Genomic DNA, 17875 nt, shown 5'->3' with positions numbered 1-17875 from the left:
AGTAAAACGACTCCAGAGATCCCGTCTCCTAAGCCCAGAATCTGGGACTGGATTACACAGTAAATAACATCAATATTACCAATGATTTGGCCTCAAAAAGGGAGATTGTCCTCACTAGCATGAGTTCATAATCATTGCAGGACTCTTTACTAGTGGAAAAGAAAAAGGTAGAAGAGGAGGATAAAATATAGAACGTGGGAAAAGCTATACCTGTCACCTGTGGTGTGAAGAAAAATGAAGGGGACCTCAAGCCAAGAATGACGGACAGGTTCTAGAAGCTCTAGTAGACAGACTCTGTGCTCGAGCCCCAGAGAGTAGCATTACTCTGCTCACAGTTTGATTTTAGATTACAGATCCAATTCTGATTTCAGATATCCAAAACTATGATAAGACTGGACTTCCGGAGCCTTTAACTTCATGGTAATCTGCTACAGATGTGATAAGGGATTAATGCAGACTCTGGAGTCTGTAACAGATTAAACCGATGGGGTGATGAAAGATGAAAACCAACTAGTTTTGAGCACGGGTTTCTGTTCAGAGCACTAGAAACTGGAACAGCACAGGACACCGAATCTACCAGATTGTTTAGTCAGGCTTACTGAACCACTGCTCAAGAAGGGGATAAATGGAATATGAGAATGACTCTTCAATAGATTATAAGACCAGACATTAAAATCTATGACCAGAAAGATACAATAAAATCAATCACCTTTGGAGGCTATCAGAAAACAAATTCATTATTTAAAAGAAAAATGTTAGGAGGCAAACAAACAATTTGGCTTCTTCTCTTATACTACTAAATACCAGGAGAAGAAAAAGGGTTACTTTAAGGGTCTGAGCAATAAAGGAAGAAGGCCTGCTTATATTGGATGGTGTGTCCCACTGAGCTTTATGCTGCAGTGGCCAAAAACAACATGGGAAGGAGAGGGTGTATTTCATCTTACAGGTGATAGTCCATCATCCAGGAACTCAAGGTAGGAGCCTGGAGCAGAAACCCCAGAGGAATGCTGCTTACTGGCTTGCTCCCTCTTCTCTGTTACCTTTCTCACACAGACCAGGCCCACACCTTGTCTACAGCGGGCAAGAGCCCTTCTACATCTACTAGCAATCCATAAAATGCTCCACAGACATACATGTCAATCTGATGGAGGCTGTTTCTCAGTCTGAAGTTCCTTCTTCCCAGGGTGCAATCATAGAATATCCCCATATGTAGAGCTGGATAGAGATGAGGGAGCTGGCAAAAGAAGGTGAGATGTAGCCAAAGTGGCAGGATGTAAAACAGGAGGAGTAACAGAAACCAGAAGAACCTGTTTCAAGGCGGGGCTGCTGTGCCCTGGACCAGGAGCTGCTACCGTATCAGGGAGAAAGAGATTAAAGCCCGTCAGCTGCCAGCACGGAGCTCATTGTTGATCTTGCTAAGAACAGTGCCAGAAGAGGACAAGGCTGGACCTGAGTGAGCGAACCAGCAGTGGGAAGACAGGAGAAGCATTGAATGTTTACAGGCAACTCTCTAAAGATGCTCCTGGAGGAGAAGCAAGAAATAGCTGGGTAATTAGAAGACAACATGGGGCTGACAGACATTTGCTCCAACACGGGACTTTATTCCACCATATTTGGAGATTCAAGAAAGGCTTAAAGATAAAAGAAAGGAAATGAGCTGCCACAACACAATTCTTGTAGCGTTGAGAAGGAAGGAAAACCAAAACTCACATGAGAGCAACTCCCTCCACAAAAGGAAAAGGGGAGCCTAGACTGTGGGTTCATGGGGGGGAGGGCCTTCCTACAAGACAGAAGACACAGTCTTCCTCCAGGTGGCGACAGCCCACTGCCCTCAAAGATGGAGATGAATCAGATGGGGCAATTTAGTAGCAATGGATTCCTTCCTTTCCTTTTCTTTTTTCTTTCAAGATTTATTTATTTTAAATTTTGTGTGTGTGTGTGTGTGTGTGCGCGCACACACACACACACACACACACACAAGTGCAGCTATACGTGGGTACATGCATGCATTCATGCACAAATTTGAGTATAGATGCCTATAGAGGTCAACAGCTCTCCTGGAGCTGGAGTTACAGATGGTTGTGAGCTGCCCGGCATGGGTGCTGGGAACCAAACTAGGGTCCTCTACAAGAGCAGTGCATACTATTAGCTGCTGAGCCATCTCTTCAGCAGTTTCAATTAAATTTGAAACACTACCAACAAATACATTTTTGTTAAGTTAAAACCCAACACATAACACACACACGTACAAGTGCCCATGAATATAATGCTTGGTGTTTGGGGGTACATATATCTTTTTTTCTTTTTCAAGCCATTTAGGACAAAACCCAAAGCACAAGAATCAGAATGTCACAGGGCACTGGAGTGGGAAGCAAGAACATGTCAAGAGAGGCAAGACTCCCAACAAGGGACAGGTCTTCTTACCTCAGAAATGTACGCAGACTGGGTCTATTATACCAGATCTCAACTGAAAAGACTATTCTTGATGTACATGTACATTAACAAAGTATGCTTTTAATTATTTGCTTTTTATGTTCCTTTTTATTTTCCTGGAATTTGTCACATAACAGTATACAAATTACATATATGGTCCTGAGAAGCTCAGAAACATTCTGCAGTCACATTTGGTTAAGCAATATGACACCTCAGGAACTTGCGGGGCTTCAATCCTTCCTGTCTCCCTAATCACCCAAGACAATCCTCACCTTGATTTTTATTTTCTTGCTTTTCTTTATTGCTTTGCCTCCCGTGTATCCATAAGCATTGCAGATTATCTTGGCAGGTTTTTGTTCTTTTAGATAAATGAAATATGACACTTCATTCCTTTTGGTAAATATAATACACATATCGATAAAATTCCCCCATTTCCTTTGTGATATCTAATTTCATAAACAAATATACCATAATTTTCATATCTGTCCAGTTTGGAACTGATGAAATTTTGTTTGTTTTCTTTTCTGAACCCCAGTATCTGCCACCCCACACTGATGTAGGGGCTTCTCAATTGCATATATCTAGGGAGAGAGTTGCTGAGTCAAAGGTTAGAAAAACCACTACCTCAGCAGGCAAGGGTGCCCTTTGTCATCTTAAAGATACAGAAATAAGTTCAGAAAGATGAAATAATATACATTTATCAGTTGCCTTCAAATAGAGATATCAAATTAGTGCAATGAGTGCTGTGGAATTCCCCTCTGTTTGCTGTGAATATGTTTTATTACCATTGGTTAATAAAGAAGCTGCTTTGGCCTATGGCAGGGCAGAATATGGCTAGGTGAGAAATCCAAGCAGAGATACAGAGAGAAAGAAGGTGGAGTCGGGGAGATCCCAGTAGTTACTGGAGGAGTAAGATGCCGCAGTATTACCGGTAAGCATGGTGATACATGGATTAGTGGAAATGGATGAATTCATATGTAGAGCTAGGCAGTAAGAATCCTGAGCCATCAGCCACACAATTATAATTAATACTAATATTAAGTTTCCAAATGATTATTTTATAAGCAGCTGGGGTGCCGGTGTGCGGGAGAGAAACTGGTCCAGCTGGACCGGGAGGGAAAGAGAGAAGTCTCCAGCTACAAGTGAGTACTGACCATTTTAAAGTAAAGTGAAAGAAGATAGTCTGAAATCTAGATGATAAAAATGCTTATTATTTTAGTGTTAGCACACTAACACGTGCTTCCTATTTCCTCTTCTTTCCTTTCTCCGACCGTGTCTGATACACTTCTGTACACATGAGACTGCCCTTGAACCCCTAATCCTTCCGCTTTCACTTCCCAAGTGCTCCTATTACAGATGTGTCCACCACACAGGTGGTTCTGCCCCTTTGGCTTTGTACCATGCAGCCTAGGCTGGCTCCACCCATATATAGCTGAGGGCGACCTGGAATTCCTGACCCTGCTATGTCCCCTTTCCAAACGCTGGGATGACAGCCTGTGCCACCAAACACAGTCTTCCCATTTCCCTGTGGCTGCTACCTCCATTGACAATGCTGACTGTCTGGTGGCTGGATACTGGTCATTCACTGGGGGGCTGAGTAAGCATTTTTTTTTCAATCTTCTTGTGTGTTTATTCATCATTTAGATTTCAGATCGTTTTCTTTCATTTTACTTAAAAACGGTCAGGACTCACTACATTAGTGTAATGTCTCTGCTTAAAGACAACTGACAAATGTATATTATCTCATCCTCCTGAACTTGTTTCTAGATCTTTAAAATGACAAGAACCATATCATAAGACTGTGAGGATGATCAGACATATGGAAAGCACATACGGATGCTAAGTTTTCAGCTTACACTCAATAATAAATAGCTACTATTAGTACAATTAAAAAAACAATAAAAAACTATTAGCATCGGAGTCTGCGCACAGCCAAGGGCTAGACTGCTGCCCAGATTACAATTCGGTTCTCATCACAGCACACATGACATCTTCCTTTCTCTCAGAATGGCAGTGCTACATGCTAAGAAGGTGGCACCAGCTAGGACACTTTAGCTATTAAGAGAGTGTAAAAAAGAATTAATATTTTACTAGTGTTTGAATGTGATTCCAGGACTCTGGTATGGATTTCCATGTCTATGGGGATCCACAGACTCAACATCATCCGTGTCTTGCTGTCCGCACAGGGTGTTTTCTGTTACAGCAGGTTTTCATGGGTTTATAGTCAGGGCCCCATAAAAATAACATTTCTAACCCCTTGAAAAATACCCAAGTCAGATCCATGCCCAACACTCTCCACCTTTTCCTAAAGATCTCTCCACTTTTTGATGAAATATTATAAATGATGCACAGAGCTGAAGTAGGAAGGCATTGGGATGAATTGTGGAGTATGGGTAAGATTTTTTTCCCCTGTGGGACCTCTTATAAATAAGGAACTGTGTACCAACAGGCTGGGTTGGTTTTCCTTAAACTCATGATGCCGGGGGTGATCATGAAGAGTCCCAATCAGACTGTTTTTCATGCTGCTCGTTTGTCTCTTCCTGCATTTTATCTCCCATTCCTTCGTCTCCCCTGCACTTTTTCTCTTTTTTTCAGTGGGGTCTCCTGTAGTACAGGCTGGCTGTAAACTTACTGTACAGCCAAGGATGACCTTGAACCTCTGATTCTCCTGCTCCCCATCTCCTGAGTGCTGGAATTACAGGTGTGTGCTATCACACTGAGTTTATAGGGTGCTGGAGATCGAAGTCAGAGCTTTGGGCATACTAGGCACACCCTCTCCTAACTGACCCTCATCCTCAGCCTTGGATTTTATGGTTTGTAGGGCATTCTCATAAGTACCTAGAGACAACAACCCCATGCTAGAGGAAGATGGGAAATACAGGGGAATAGCAATAAAGAGGGGAAAAATAGCTAGTCTTCCTACTATTACATCAGGAAGTTTTAACAACACATTTTCTTGCTGGAATCACTGCTTTTTAGAAGTAGCCGAGAATTTATGGGCGAGTTTTATATGAAATACTTCTCTTCAAGAAAATCATTTAGGTATTTCTTGGGTAATTTGCAACTTTTGATATTTGAAGTATCATAAAATTTCAGTTTTCCTTCTAAACAACCACACAGCCATGTCTTCCCAGACAAAATCAATATTCCCATGATGGAGACACCACTTCTATTGTCCTCTAAAGGCAAATTTGCAAATAGATTGTTCAGATGACTGATTTGCAGTAAGCATGATGTATCAAACTGGTTTCTAAATACAGCGAAAGGCTAAATCTCCTCCTTCAAATACACACACATGGGCGCACACACATACACACATACACACACACACCAACCAAAAACAATAGAAGCGTAACTGATAGTAGAGCTTCCATAATTAAAAGTCAAATTGTGGAAGAACACACAGAAAGAAAAGTAGCTCTGTGGAAGATGCGCTTCCTACAAATGGTTATTTTAAACTTCTGGAAGAAATCCTCCAAAATAGCGCCCTACCAAACGACACCATATATACCAAAGTCCCATAAATTTGGTGAATTTGGTTACCTAAAGAAAAATGGAATAGTGCGTAAAACTTTGAAAGTTAAAAAAGGCAAAGCTGTTTAATAAATGCTATGATTTCTATGTCTGGTGGTTATTAAGCATCCAGAAGTGGTGATCAACATTATCCGTATCCATATACTGTTTACATGTACCCTCTAGGTTTTGAATACAGTCGACTCTGTGTCCTTCCTTGGAGGCTTCAGAGGACCGATTTTTGGTAGCATCTCTTTGGCGTATTGTGTCTTATGGAGTCCAGCTTCACGAAGCGCTAGCTCAAATCTAAGTCTAGGATCAGAAGTTATCTGCAGATATAAAATACAATTTAAATAAACAACTCATTTAGTTGAAGTAAATTTTATCACTAATTTTTATATTTTCCCAAGTCACATATTTTTAAGGTATAGATGGTTAGATGCCAATAAATCTTGCTAGGTCTGTGACTGCAGAGTTTTACTAGAAATGTAGAAATGTTCAAACCGTTTTTGAGATCATCACTTCCCAGTGCATTGTTTATTTCCAACATAAGCTACATTCAGTATTATATATTAATCAAATCGAATATATTAAAATTATCAAATGATGAAATAAAAGAACCTTACTTCCAGTACTATTATTATTTATTGCTGGTTAGAATCATATAAATAAAGCATTATAAAATAAATCTACTTTAATAAATAAAATTAATCTTCAGAATATATTTTTAAGTAGCTATCATTAAGAAAAACATATTAAGCATACAAGTGTGTGTCTGCATGCAGGTATCTGGGTGTGTAGTGCTTATAGAGGCTAGAAGAAGGAGTGGTAATTTAGTTAAGGACGGTTGGCCTAATTCTAAAATACAAGCAGAAAGAATGTAGCTTTGGAATTTAAATTTCTTGCAAATGGGAAAACAACCTCACAGATACAGCTCCCCAAATGATAGCACGGGTAACAAACATCTTATGATCTTGATGAACTAGAGCTGCTCAGAGCTGAGTTGCTAGGTGGACTCTGGGAACCAAACTCAGGCCCTTTGCCAGAGTCCCAAAGGCTCCAAACGTCTAAACCACCCCTCCATCATTTAGTAATGTGCAACATATACATAAACACATGGCCACTCCCTGAAAAAGAGAATCTGAGGTTGGCCCTTTATTTCAAACAGAACTGGAAAGGCCCACCATCCCATGCTAAGTGGGAGGAGACACACAAATAGCTCAACTTCTGTTCACATTTATACTTGATTGGACCTTAGTCCCATTCCTATGAATCTTAAATATTATCACACTCTCTATCACAATAAGAGGTGGCCACATACGGATTTACACCCAATGAGGTATTTTACCTGAATCTGAAGTCCTACCCCACAAAGAGATAAAGTCATAAACTTTTGAAGATAGTTTCCTCCGTGAGTTCCTGAGAGAGTGGAAGTAAAAAGACATGCGCAGATGACATACGCACTGCGTGGACGATGCTTCATGTGCTAAAACATGGAGGTGTGTGGGGTACTGCTTCCAGGAGGATGACCTCAGAAATGGGCAACAGTGAAATCTGACTTAATCTTTAAATCAGAGGGAGGAAGAGAGATCAAATCAGACAGGGAGGCCTCACGTACAAATGCTGAGAGGAAGCAAGTCGATTGGGGATCAGGGGAGTTGAGGCAGAACACTCTGCACTGAGGAACTTTGTCAAGAAAGGACACTCAGACTGGGGTGTGGATTTCAAAGTCGTGTTGGTTACTTTTGAGTTTAGCATGAAAGTGTGGATCTGATCATAAAGTCAGAATAAACTAAGAGAAGGAGGTGGGGTCAGGAGTCCTTTGAATGTCTAGTCATGAAGTAATAAATAACTAAGCATGTCCAGAAGTAGATAAGAAACAACTGTTAGAAATACCCTGAAAGGAAGATGAAACAGCAACCAATCAGAAGCAGGGCTGGGTAGTGATGCATTGGAAACAGGGCTGGGTAGTGATGCATTGGAAACAGGGCTGGGCTAGTGATGCATTGGAAACAGGGCTGGGCTAGTGATGCATTGGAAACAGGGCTGTGCTAGTGATGCATTGGAAACAGGGCTGGGCTGGTGATGCATTGGAAACAGGGCTGAGCTGGTGATGCATTGGAAACAGGGCTGGGCTAGTGATGCATTAGAAGTAGGGCTGGGGTAGTGATGTGAGTGAGGCCAGGAATAACCCAAAGGTCCTTGTCAGAGAGACAACCCGTTGAGCCTAGGACCCAGGCTTTTCCTCTTCTGTCCCCATTTATCCTCACACATTTTTAAGGAGTCACACTCCCTCTGTGATTTGTATGTCGTTAATTCCCAAATTCTGCCCAGGATTCACCCCGGCCAGGGCTGTGAATCTTTGACATTTTTTATTATTCATTTTTTTTTTTTTAGTAAAAGCTAAATGAAGAGGGGAGGTTTCTCCTCCCCAAAGGCCAGTAATTGGTTTCTCAAAAGCATACTTTACACCTCTTCACCCTAAACGTGACATGAACAAAACTAATTCTCCCCAGGCTTTGTTTCCCCTTCTGGATTCTTGCATGGTTAATGGCAGATCTGCAAAATGGCAATAATCCGTTGACTTACTGCTGAATGCAGGCAATATTCTAGGCAGCTGATAGTCATTATTTCTAATCCTCACAAGAACTTTGCAAGTAATTATTTTAAAGATGAAGAAAACAAACATAAAGATGCTAACAGCTTAGGCAAGCGCACATAACCAATAAATCGAGGGTGTGGCTTTGCATGCCCAATGCAGGCTCTTCGCAGTGGTCCTTGTCTAGCCTGGAATCGTCCTCCGCTGCTCATGACTCTCTCACCAGCACTTCCACGCCCCCATCCCAACACCCATCCACTTTCTATTCAGGATACAAGGATACATTACAAATGCCGTTATTTAACTTAACCTGCTTTCAAATACCCTGTCTACACACAGAATCCAGGCCAGTCGTCTGAGTAGAAAGGATTTTGTGTATCGCAGTTGGGCCCTCGCCTGTTTCTATTCTCATGTTCCAGCACTCGGCCTGTGCCCCTGCCCCTGTCTCACAGTGAAGACACCCAAGGAAGCGCATCCTTTCCCTCTGCCTGGGAAAGCCCTGGAGGTTTGGTCCAGCTCCCTAGGACTTTGCCTTCCTCTGAGTTTAGCCCCTTTAGGGTGCGGCTGCCTCCCCACACTGGCAGCTGGTTCTGGAGAAACACCCACACGTTCTTAGAAGGAATTCTCCCTATGCACACTAACATTTTTTTCCCCTTAAACTGTAAATCATCTTGGATGAATTTAGGAGCTACTGCCCCAAGTCCTCAAGCTCAGATCTCCATCTCTCTAACCGGCCGGACAGAGTTAACCATTCTCTCCCCACAGGCAGCATAGAAGTGGCCTTGTCCTGGTACGTCACTTCTGTATACCATACTCGCCTTCTTGGCCTGGACCCTCTAGAGATTCCCTTCCTCCAGGAAAGACCAATCTGGCTCTTATGGGATAGAGCCAAGAGCTACACGCTCACACGGAACCAGAATACAGTTACCTATTTCTTAGGTACCTGTTTGATTATTAATGAATAGAGTTTTCATCTTACTGTTCACTACGAAGGATGCAGCAGACAGGAGAAGCACTCTGGATTCATTTGGTTTCTTCAGAGTTGGGCTTTTCTTCTCTCTAGGTCTATAAAATCCAAGACTGCTTTCTTCCTTAATTTTGGTTATATCCATTCATTCATATGTCCTCTTTCCCAACTTCCTCCTCCTAAAAGTTCTTTCCAATCTTCCTTTTCAGTTCCAGCCACAACTAACACGGAGTCTAAGCTCTCACCAACAACTTTGTGATCCTTCAAGGGCGTCTCCACGGAGATGTTTTACCCTTAGCTCTAAGAACATGCATAACCCAGGACAGCGGTCTTCAGTACTGCCTGTAAGTCTCATCAATTGCTTATTTAATGGGATTTATGTCGTGAATTTAAATATAAATTCTTAATACAACAATAGAGAAATCCATGAACTGTAAAACAATATCAATCACCTTTTTATATCAATGACTCTTGAATAATACATTGTCATTTTTCAGTGACAGACATGATTTTTTAAACTGTTTTGGTTTCTGTCACAATTCTTTAATATTTAGATTCACACAGTAATTATGCATTATCATTTGGAAGTAAAAATATGCTAATATGAGGGTGTTGAAATGTAAATCTTGAAAATAATTTGTACCTCAAAGCACCCACTTCAGCAGGTCTTCCGACTCTCGGCGTGGATTGTGCACCAATCCTGCTAATTCCCCTAATTACCTGCTGCTCGTTGTACGTAGTCAGTGTGAAGAGAGGCTTCTGAAGGATGAATTCATCTTCACGTTCAGGGCCCGTCCTAGCTTTCCATGCCATTGTGTCTGACATCATCCTAACGGGATCAGACTGAACAACAACAGCAACCTGAGAGAAGAGAACGCGTCAGCACTCAGAAGAGGGCACAAGCTAGAAGCCTCTGGGTAAGATTACAGGTCTGTTTCATGACCGTTTCGGAAGTGTTAGACGATATAAAATGGCAGAAGAAAGAGCAAAGGTATGCTAAATCCAGGCCAGTCCCAGAGACTTGCAAAGGAGTTAAAACACATGTCAAGTGAGCTACTTAACTATCATGGTCATTTGCTAATGATTATGATTGATTTCAGATACAAATTTATTTGTCCGGTAAAAGGCAAATGGAATCTTACAAGGAAAACCTGTATCACTTGAAAATGACAAAAAGCGACAAAAATTCATTTCAGCAGCAATCGATCTATGGTTATAACTACCAACACCATGAGGCTCTCAGGTGAGGTCGATTGTGCCCTCATTATCGGAAAAGCTGGGTGAACTTCCTTCCTACTCTGCGAGTAGACTCCCCAGGTCCATTTGAGACAATGAGTTACCTTTCTGCTCTAAAATTCAATTGCAGAGTCATTTTGACACAAAGTCGTTGTCCTACGTCAAAATAACTGCTCTGACCCAAATCTTAATGAAAAGAAGCCACTAATTTTGTCAATCATATGCACCATTATTAACACCGGCTTGTTAATTCTGCAAGTCAAGAATTCACATAGAGTAAAAGGTATGTTAATGCCATTTCAAAACAGCTGTAGTAAAATGACTGTGGTCAAATGTAGTTTAATTATTATAGGCTTGCAAGCTCCAATGCCTTAAACTACAGTTCCAAACACTGACTACAGGTGATGGAAACAGAAAATGTCTTCCTTGAAAGGACCACTGGATAGGAAGAATTCTAGTCACATGGACCCTGTAGTTATCAAAATTATGTTTGTAATAAGAATTTTCAGTAATTGTGACAGTAAGTCTGTCTCCAGGAAGCCATAATGTATAATTATTTGCTAATAATTGAATGATTGGTGCTTTTCAGATTTATCACAAAGAATTTATGTTCTTATACTTTGAATTAGTCTCTGCAGCCCCTTTTATTGAAGAGGAGGATGACGTAAGAGCCATCTCATAGGAGTTCCAGTTGACACTTACTAGTTATGTGACTTTGGAGAAAGCACCTGACCTCTTGCTTTCCCCCTTTACAACATGGGGGCCTTAAAAACACTTTCCTCATAGGGATGCTGAGGAGGTTAAGCCCAGCTTCACCAGAGAGCATTGGAACAGGGCTTTGCAGTTGGTAAGTGCTCACAAATTTGATCTCCGACTACCGCAACCAATGGGGCAGGTATTGCCGTTATTGTCTCCATTTTCCAGATGAGGAAATGAAGCCAAGGCAGATTAGGTCAGCGACTCAAGTTTTTCCTGCCATTGAGTACTTAGTCTGCGGTTGCAGGGCTGAAGGACACCCAAGGTCAAGCGTCATCCATGGGTCTTGTAAGACTTCTCACTTAGAAAGGAAACTACACAGCCACTGCCTGTGTGGGCTAGGCTGTGCAGTCGTCAGTTCAAGAAATCACCTGTGAGTTCAAGTTTAGATAAATTACGAGAGGAACTCCCTCACATGTCCCAATCTCTTAAATCCTGGCGTTTTCCATGTGCTGTCTACTTTCATCTACTTTCGCCTAGTTCTATTAGGCAGGGCCATGGGAGGCTTTTGTTTCTCTACAAAAGGGCTATTTGTAACGTGGTACTTAACAGGCTTGTTGGCTGTGGGATTTTTCCGAGACCAGGTTCCCTTTCCGGAGTGGATTATCTTGTTCCACCACATTTTTGAGGACAGTCCTTTGACTGGAAACAGCTTCATTGCTGCAACCAGATACTGTGTGGCTGATGAACTAGAGGAGATAGGGTCGCATTTAGAGCTTGGGAGAGCTTTTGAAACGCTGCCGATAAACTTCTTTAAATATATTAAGAAGCTGGACCTGGTTCAACATAAACCTAACTGGCTCCTGGGAATGAAAACCATGTCCTAATTTGGAAAAGTTACATTTTTATATAGCAGATGTCATGAGCTGAGTCCCAGTAATAATATCATTAGCACACTTAGAAACATTAACAGAGGAAAAGATTTCCAAATCGAAAACACCTGTTTTCGAAGGGCTTCCAGCCGCCTCTCTCGCTCTTCCTCTTCCTGAACTTCTTGAAGGGCCACTTTTTTCCTCTCCATCAAACGCCTCTCCAGTAATTCTTGTCTATATTTAACCCTTTGGGAAAGAGACACAGGACAGGTAGGTGTGCCATAAATAACTCACACAGTACACAGACAGGAGTGCGACAGGAGACACCTCAGGGGGACATCACCCCCCACGGGTTGATTTCACTTGTTTTGATTTCTCAGATCCAAACAGTGAGAGGCAATTGACCGTGATTCTAGTAACCAGAGAGATACGGGAAAGCTTGGAGTGAAATCCAGCTGGACTCAGTGTTTGCTGCCACCATTTTAAACTCTGATCCCGACAGTGAGCCGCTAAAGCTATATAGTTACAGCGGCCTGAGCAACGGCCACCCAACCCTGAGTTACGGCACAGCCTTCTGATGACAAGCTCGAACACAACTTAAGGGTTAGAAAGACTGTATTCCTGACTAAATGCGCATACTTTTCGGAAGCAGGGCAAATAAATTACTGTAATAATGTGCTTCAATTATTTAGGTTACTATTACTTAAACTACACTTTATATGTAGTGTGGTTCAGTGAAGTGGGCTTGTGGGCATGTTAAAAAAAAACCTTAAACATTGCACTCTGACATCTGTAGATGGCAGCAAAAACATGACTGTTTCCCTTTACCATTCATTTTCCATCTCCTTCCACATCATCAGACATTAAAACATGGCGCCTTAAAACACAGCTCTGGTCCATGAGCTCGCCTAGCCTCCTCTGCAGCCTGTAGCCTCGATTATTGCTGTCTTCGTGTCAGGAGGATTCTATTGACTTACAGAGACGAGATTTGCCATTTCACCAAGCAGCACCTCAGCTCTCAGGAGGATTAGGCTATGCCGGTCCTTCTCTCGGTGACAGCTTAGCTTTAGCTTGCTTTGTCACTTAGGCACAAAGGCCCTTTGCCCCTAGTACACCTGCCGGTATTTTCTACAGCAGCATTTTCACTACACCTTGAATCTGTAGGTTCTGATATTCGCTGAGTGCGCGTGAGGCAAAGGTCTTGCACAAAGTGCTTTATGATTTCTTTTTATAGGATCCACAACAATCATAGGTAGGGGTATAATTTTGTACGTATAATTTTGTCTTTTAGAGACACAGAAATGGAGGCTCAGACAAATGCTGCAATTTGTCCAAAGTCTCATGCTGATGAGGCAGCCGAGCAGAGACACAACCCAGAATGACTGTTCTCAGCACCCAAGCCTGGCCTCCAGCCTCCCACCCCCTGCAATTAACCTCTGCGAAGTCCTCCTCCCTAGAGCTCTCCTCCTACACCAACTGCCCCTAAACATCCACTGTGCTCGACGGTGCGGGCATGCTGAGAAAAAGTCTTGCTTGGATGCTGATATCTTAACATAGACACAAGGCACGCCTCAGAACCGAACAAGGTCCCCTGGAGGTGGAGAAAAGAGAGATGGCCACTTGTTGGAGGTATTGTTCAGGTTGTAACAAAAGCTTCGTGGAGGAGGAACATTTGAGCTGGGTCTTGAGAATGGGGATTTGGAGAGGCAAGGAGTGTAAGAGCAGAGAGGATGGGACAGCAAGCATGGGACTGGCGCACAAGAATGGGCACCCTTTTTGTCTTATCCTAGTCCCAGAGAGCATGGGACAGAGTAAGTAAATGGTAGCGGAGAGGGACAGGCAAGCTGTGGTGGACTGAGCCTGGCAGTCATACCGTTTCCTCAGGTGTGCCCGGGGAGGGGTGCTCCTGACAGCCTGCTTGCTCAGGCACCGGCAACAACGGAGAAGTGCAGGGCGGGGACAGAAGGAAAGCGTGTGAAACAGAAAAGTGACAGCGGACTCTGAGCAGGGCAATCCTAGCCTGCTCTGAAGGCCATGGCCATACTATTGCTCTCTTCCGTGTCAGGAGTCAGTACCAAGGGAACCTGTGAACTCGAGAGCCACAGCTCAGCAGGCTCCCCATCTCCCCTGCCTCCGTGTAGGAAACTGTTACCCATTCTCTCCGTTTTCACTAAGGCATGACACAACACAGCCTCCTTAATGAGGTTCTCCTCAGTTGCACTGAGTACAAGCTAAGTGAACTTCTGTGAAGGTTCAATTAAAAGATACCCTGGGACTTGCCAATTACCATATGCTAATTCTCAGAACCTTGGAAAGTTTCTCTTCCTGTGGGACGTATAGGTTGCTTTGTTTGCAACAAAGTTTTTGTCTGCTTTGTGGGAGAGTAATAGTCGGTCCTGCCAGGGGAGCTTGACTAGCGAGGGAGAAACTGCCAATGAGACTTTGGCATTTATTATTCCCGTATCATGAAGAAGGCTGACTTTTAGTTCATTTTGAGGCTCATTTTTCACTTAATAGCTATTTATTGAGACCAGTGCCAGCCATGAATCAAATATTGCATCAGGCATATGCAGTGACCAGTCAACATGGCTGAGACACATGAGTCTGCACAACAGACACTACAATAGAAGTTTCAAGATGAAGCAGCTGAGAGATGGGGGCTGGGGGTGCTTTTGATGGGACAATGAGGCAGAAGTCATGGGGGAGGGACCTTTGCCAGACTTGGGAACCGGTCTTAGAAGTATTCTGAACCTGAGACTCAAAAGAGGAATTGCTTCCAGCCAAGAGGGAGAAAATGGAAAGAATGGATTAGGAAGAAGAAAGCCCAGAATGAAAAGTCATGGCAGGCCTGAGGAACTGAAAAGAGATCCAGTAAGACCCAATACAAATATGGCAAGATGCAGGGTGACAAGGACTCAGGCTGAAGGGGTGAGACAGCCACACTATGGGGCTTTGTGAGGAAGAGAAAGCACTGGCTGCTCTTTCAGAGGTCCTGAGGACAATTCCCAGCTACCACATGGTAGCTCAGAGTTATCTATAATAGGATCTGATGCCCTCTCTGGCATGCAGATAAACATGAAGAGTGCTCATACGTTAAAAAGATGTAAATAAACAAAGTTAAAGTTAAAAAAGAAAATAGAAATAGGCTAGGACTGATTTCCAAGAAAACAACACCTAAGAAAGGAACAAAGAAAGCAGAAATTAAGGAAATAAGGAGAATAAAAGGGAAGAAAAATGAGATCTAAAATGTCAAATGCTACAGAAAGATTTATTATAATCCAAAGCTATTACTGCATTGAATTATGGGGAGTCGTTGGTGATGCAGGCCAGAGCAGACAGCGGTGAGGTGGCTGAGGACTTAGAGGGAAAGGAAGACGGAGGGACAGAGGGGCGAAACCTTTTAGTAAGACAGATTCAGGTGGGAGGCGGGCACAGGGAGGGGCTGCAGAAGGCACAAGCTGGTGGCGAGGCCCAGCTCCACAGGGAATGTTCTCAAGGTTATCCAGACAACCTTAACCTTTGAGAAAATCCAAGGGCACGGGCAACGCAGTGATTCTCAGTTTTTACAGCTGCTGTGGCTGAAACGCGAACAATGCTTTGCCTGCAAGAGGAAGACCCCTGACGCTGCTTGCGCTCTGGATAGCAAAATGCCTTTTCCTGAAGAGAAGTGATGCAGAAAGGAACTCTTGGGAGAAGGCCAAATACTCACATATTCATGGGGAAAGAAAATGGCAACACAGCAAAGCCAATCATTTGGAAAATTTTCCACATAAATACTTTCAGTCATTTGAGGTAGCAGATTTTCTCCAAATTAAACTGTTGCTATGAAAGGCAACGTCAGGAAATGGCTAAACTCAATACTTTCTAAGCTGTGCACTGAATCCCCAAACAGGAGCCTCGCGTTCATTCCTCACTCTATTTTACGCTCCCTGCGTCCACAAAGGTGGAACGCGCTGCCTAAGAGGCATTTGCAGCTTCTCTTTGGGGAGGAGAGCCTCATATTGTCCGTTCACAGGCAACAGCTGCTGCCAAGTCAGGCCCGGCATTAACAATAATCGGAGAAGGACTCTAAGCTTCCTGGCCTTCGGGAGGCTTGAGGGATGGTAAGCTTTCATGTAGAAATAGAGAATCTGCGTGTCATTGAGGAGACTTAAATATCTACTGCACTCTAAGGAGTGAATGGACCTCAAGGTGTAGCAACACCTGGTGCCAGTGAGCCCCCAGGAAGATCTAGGCAGACTTATCTAGGAAAATCTAGGTCTTCCTCCTATCTGGAATCATGAGCTAACTGCAGTCTAAACGGTTATGGCAAACAAGTGGGGGAAGATTTTGCCAAGAAGGGCACATGGGAGCAAGCACTTCAACTAAGAAACAAGAATATTCTCATAGGACAACATAAGCAGTAGGTCAAATAGAGCAAAGAGATGGAGTTTCAGTTAGGGCACAGTAGCCAACACTGAACTTCCCACTCCCGTGTACTGGGGACATGATTTACTCTGCTGAAGTCAACTCTGTTAGTTAGGGTACAGTAGCCAACACTGAACTTCCCACTCCCGTGTACTGGGGACATGATTTGCTCTGCTGAAGTCAACTCTGTAAACAGACTTCCTTCACAGAGGTGAAACCATGAACCTGAACACTCAACAGGACAGTGTTAAACAGGTACCTGCTGAGGTCTCCCTGCCAGAGGGACCGCAGCAGCAGTGTCATGGGGAACAGGGTTTTGCCTGTTGGGAAATCCATTCTGGATTTGAACCTCGCTCAGAAGATAATTCTGCCCACCAAATGGAGGAGAGCCTCCCATTAGCTGTTACAGAGGAGGTGAGCCAGGAGCCATCATCACCTTCCGGATTGGAGTCTGAACAGAGCAAACACTGGAACCCCGGATCACACCACCATGCTTCGTTCCTCCAGCCCCACGGAAGGGGAAATTGGCTCCACTCAGCTCCGGGAAGAGCATCCGCAGAGACAGATCCCCGCAAATAGTTCTGTGAGTCCTGACTTGAGGCGGTGACAGATGGTACAGATGTGCATGAGGCAAGAACAAAGAGGACTCAGAGCGTCTCTGCAGAATCAACAGGAATAGATGAACCAGGCTAGCCCCAAACAGAGCCCATACTTCCAGCTTGTTCATTTGTGGGACTCCTAGAACGCAGTTTCTGCCTCAATATCAATGCAATTCATCAACATTGCTATCTCCCCACCTTCTCGGTGCCAAACACTACTTCAGGTGCTTGGGGTACAGCAGTAGAGAAAACGAAAAAGAAACGTTCCCACACTATGATGTTTTACATGACTTGTGGTTTGCTTTGTATACAGATGACTAAGTCCACACTCTGGTGTTGAAGGAGGCTGCTTGTTTGCTCCTCAGCTGTTAAAACCTGAAATAATTTCCCAGAAACTATATTATTTGCAACACTGTTTGACCAATAGCTTAAGAGTATTTCTGGCTAACTCTTACATCTTAAATTAAACCAATTTCTATTAATCTGTGCATCACCAAGAAGTTGTGGTCTACTGGCAAAGTTCCAGCATGTCTATCTTCTCTGGCAGCTACCT

General features: G+C 43.3%; 1 protein-coding gene across 5 annotated transcripts in view; it reads right to left on the bottom strand.

The window, feature by feature from the left end:
* Ccdc148 (coiled-coil domain containing 148) overlaps nucleotides 1-17875 on the bottom strand; it is a 250222-nt gene that overhangs the window by 5445 nt on the left and 226902 nt on the right. For 4 of the 5 annotated variants that reach the window (XM_075985165.1, XM_075985160.1, XM_075985164.1 and 1 more), the window contains 3 exons: nucleotides 12445-12562; nucleotides 10233-10373; nucleotides 4057-6275 (listed from right to left, as the gene is read on the bottom strand). In XM_075985165.1, coding sequence (XP_075841280.1) covers nucleotides 6129-6275; nucleotides 10233-10373; nucleotides 12445-12562 — 406 coding nt within the window. In that variant the 3' untranslated portion in view covers nucleotides 4057-6128. Of the gene's footprint in view, nucleotides 1-4056; nucleotides 6276-10232; nucleotides 10374-12444; nucleotides 12563-17875 lie in introns of those variants that run through there. The other variant, XM_075985162.1, reaches the window with a different exon arrangement.

The sequence above is a fragment of the Microtus pennsylvanicus genome, chromosome 9 (genome assembly GCF_037038515.1).
Source record: "Microtus pennsylvanicus isolate mMicPen1 chromosome 9, mMicPen1.hap1, whole genome shotgun sequence".
Lineage (NCBI taxonomy): Eukaryota > Metazoa > Chordata > Mammalia > Rodentia > Cricetidae > Microtus > Microtus pennsylvanicus.
The sequence above is the reverse complement of the archived record's forward strand: the minus strand, read 5'-3'. Positions and strand labels throughout refer to the sequence as shown.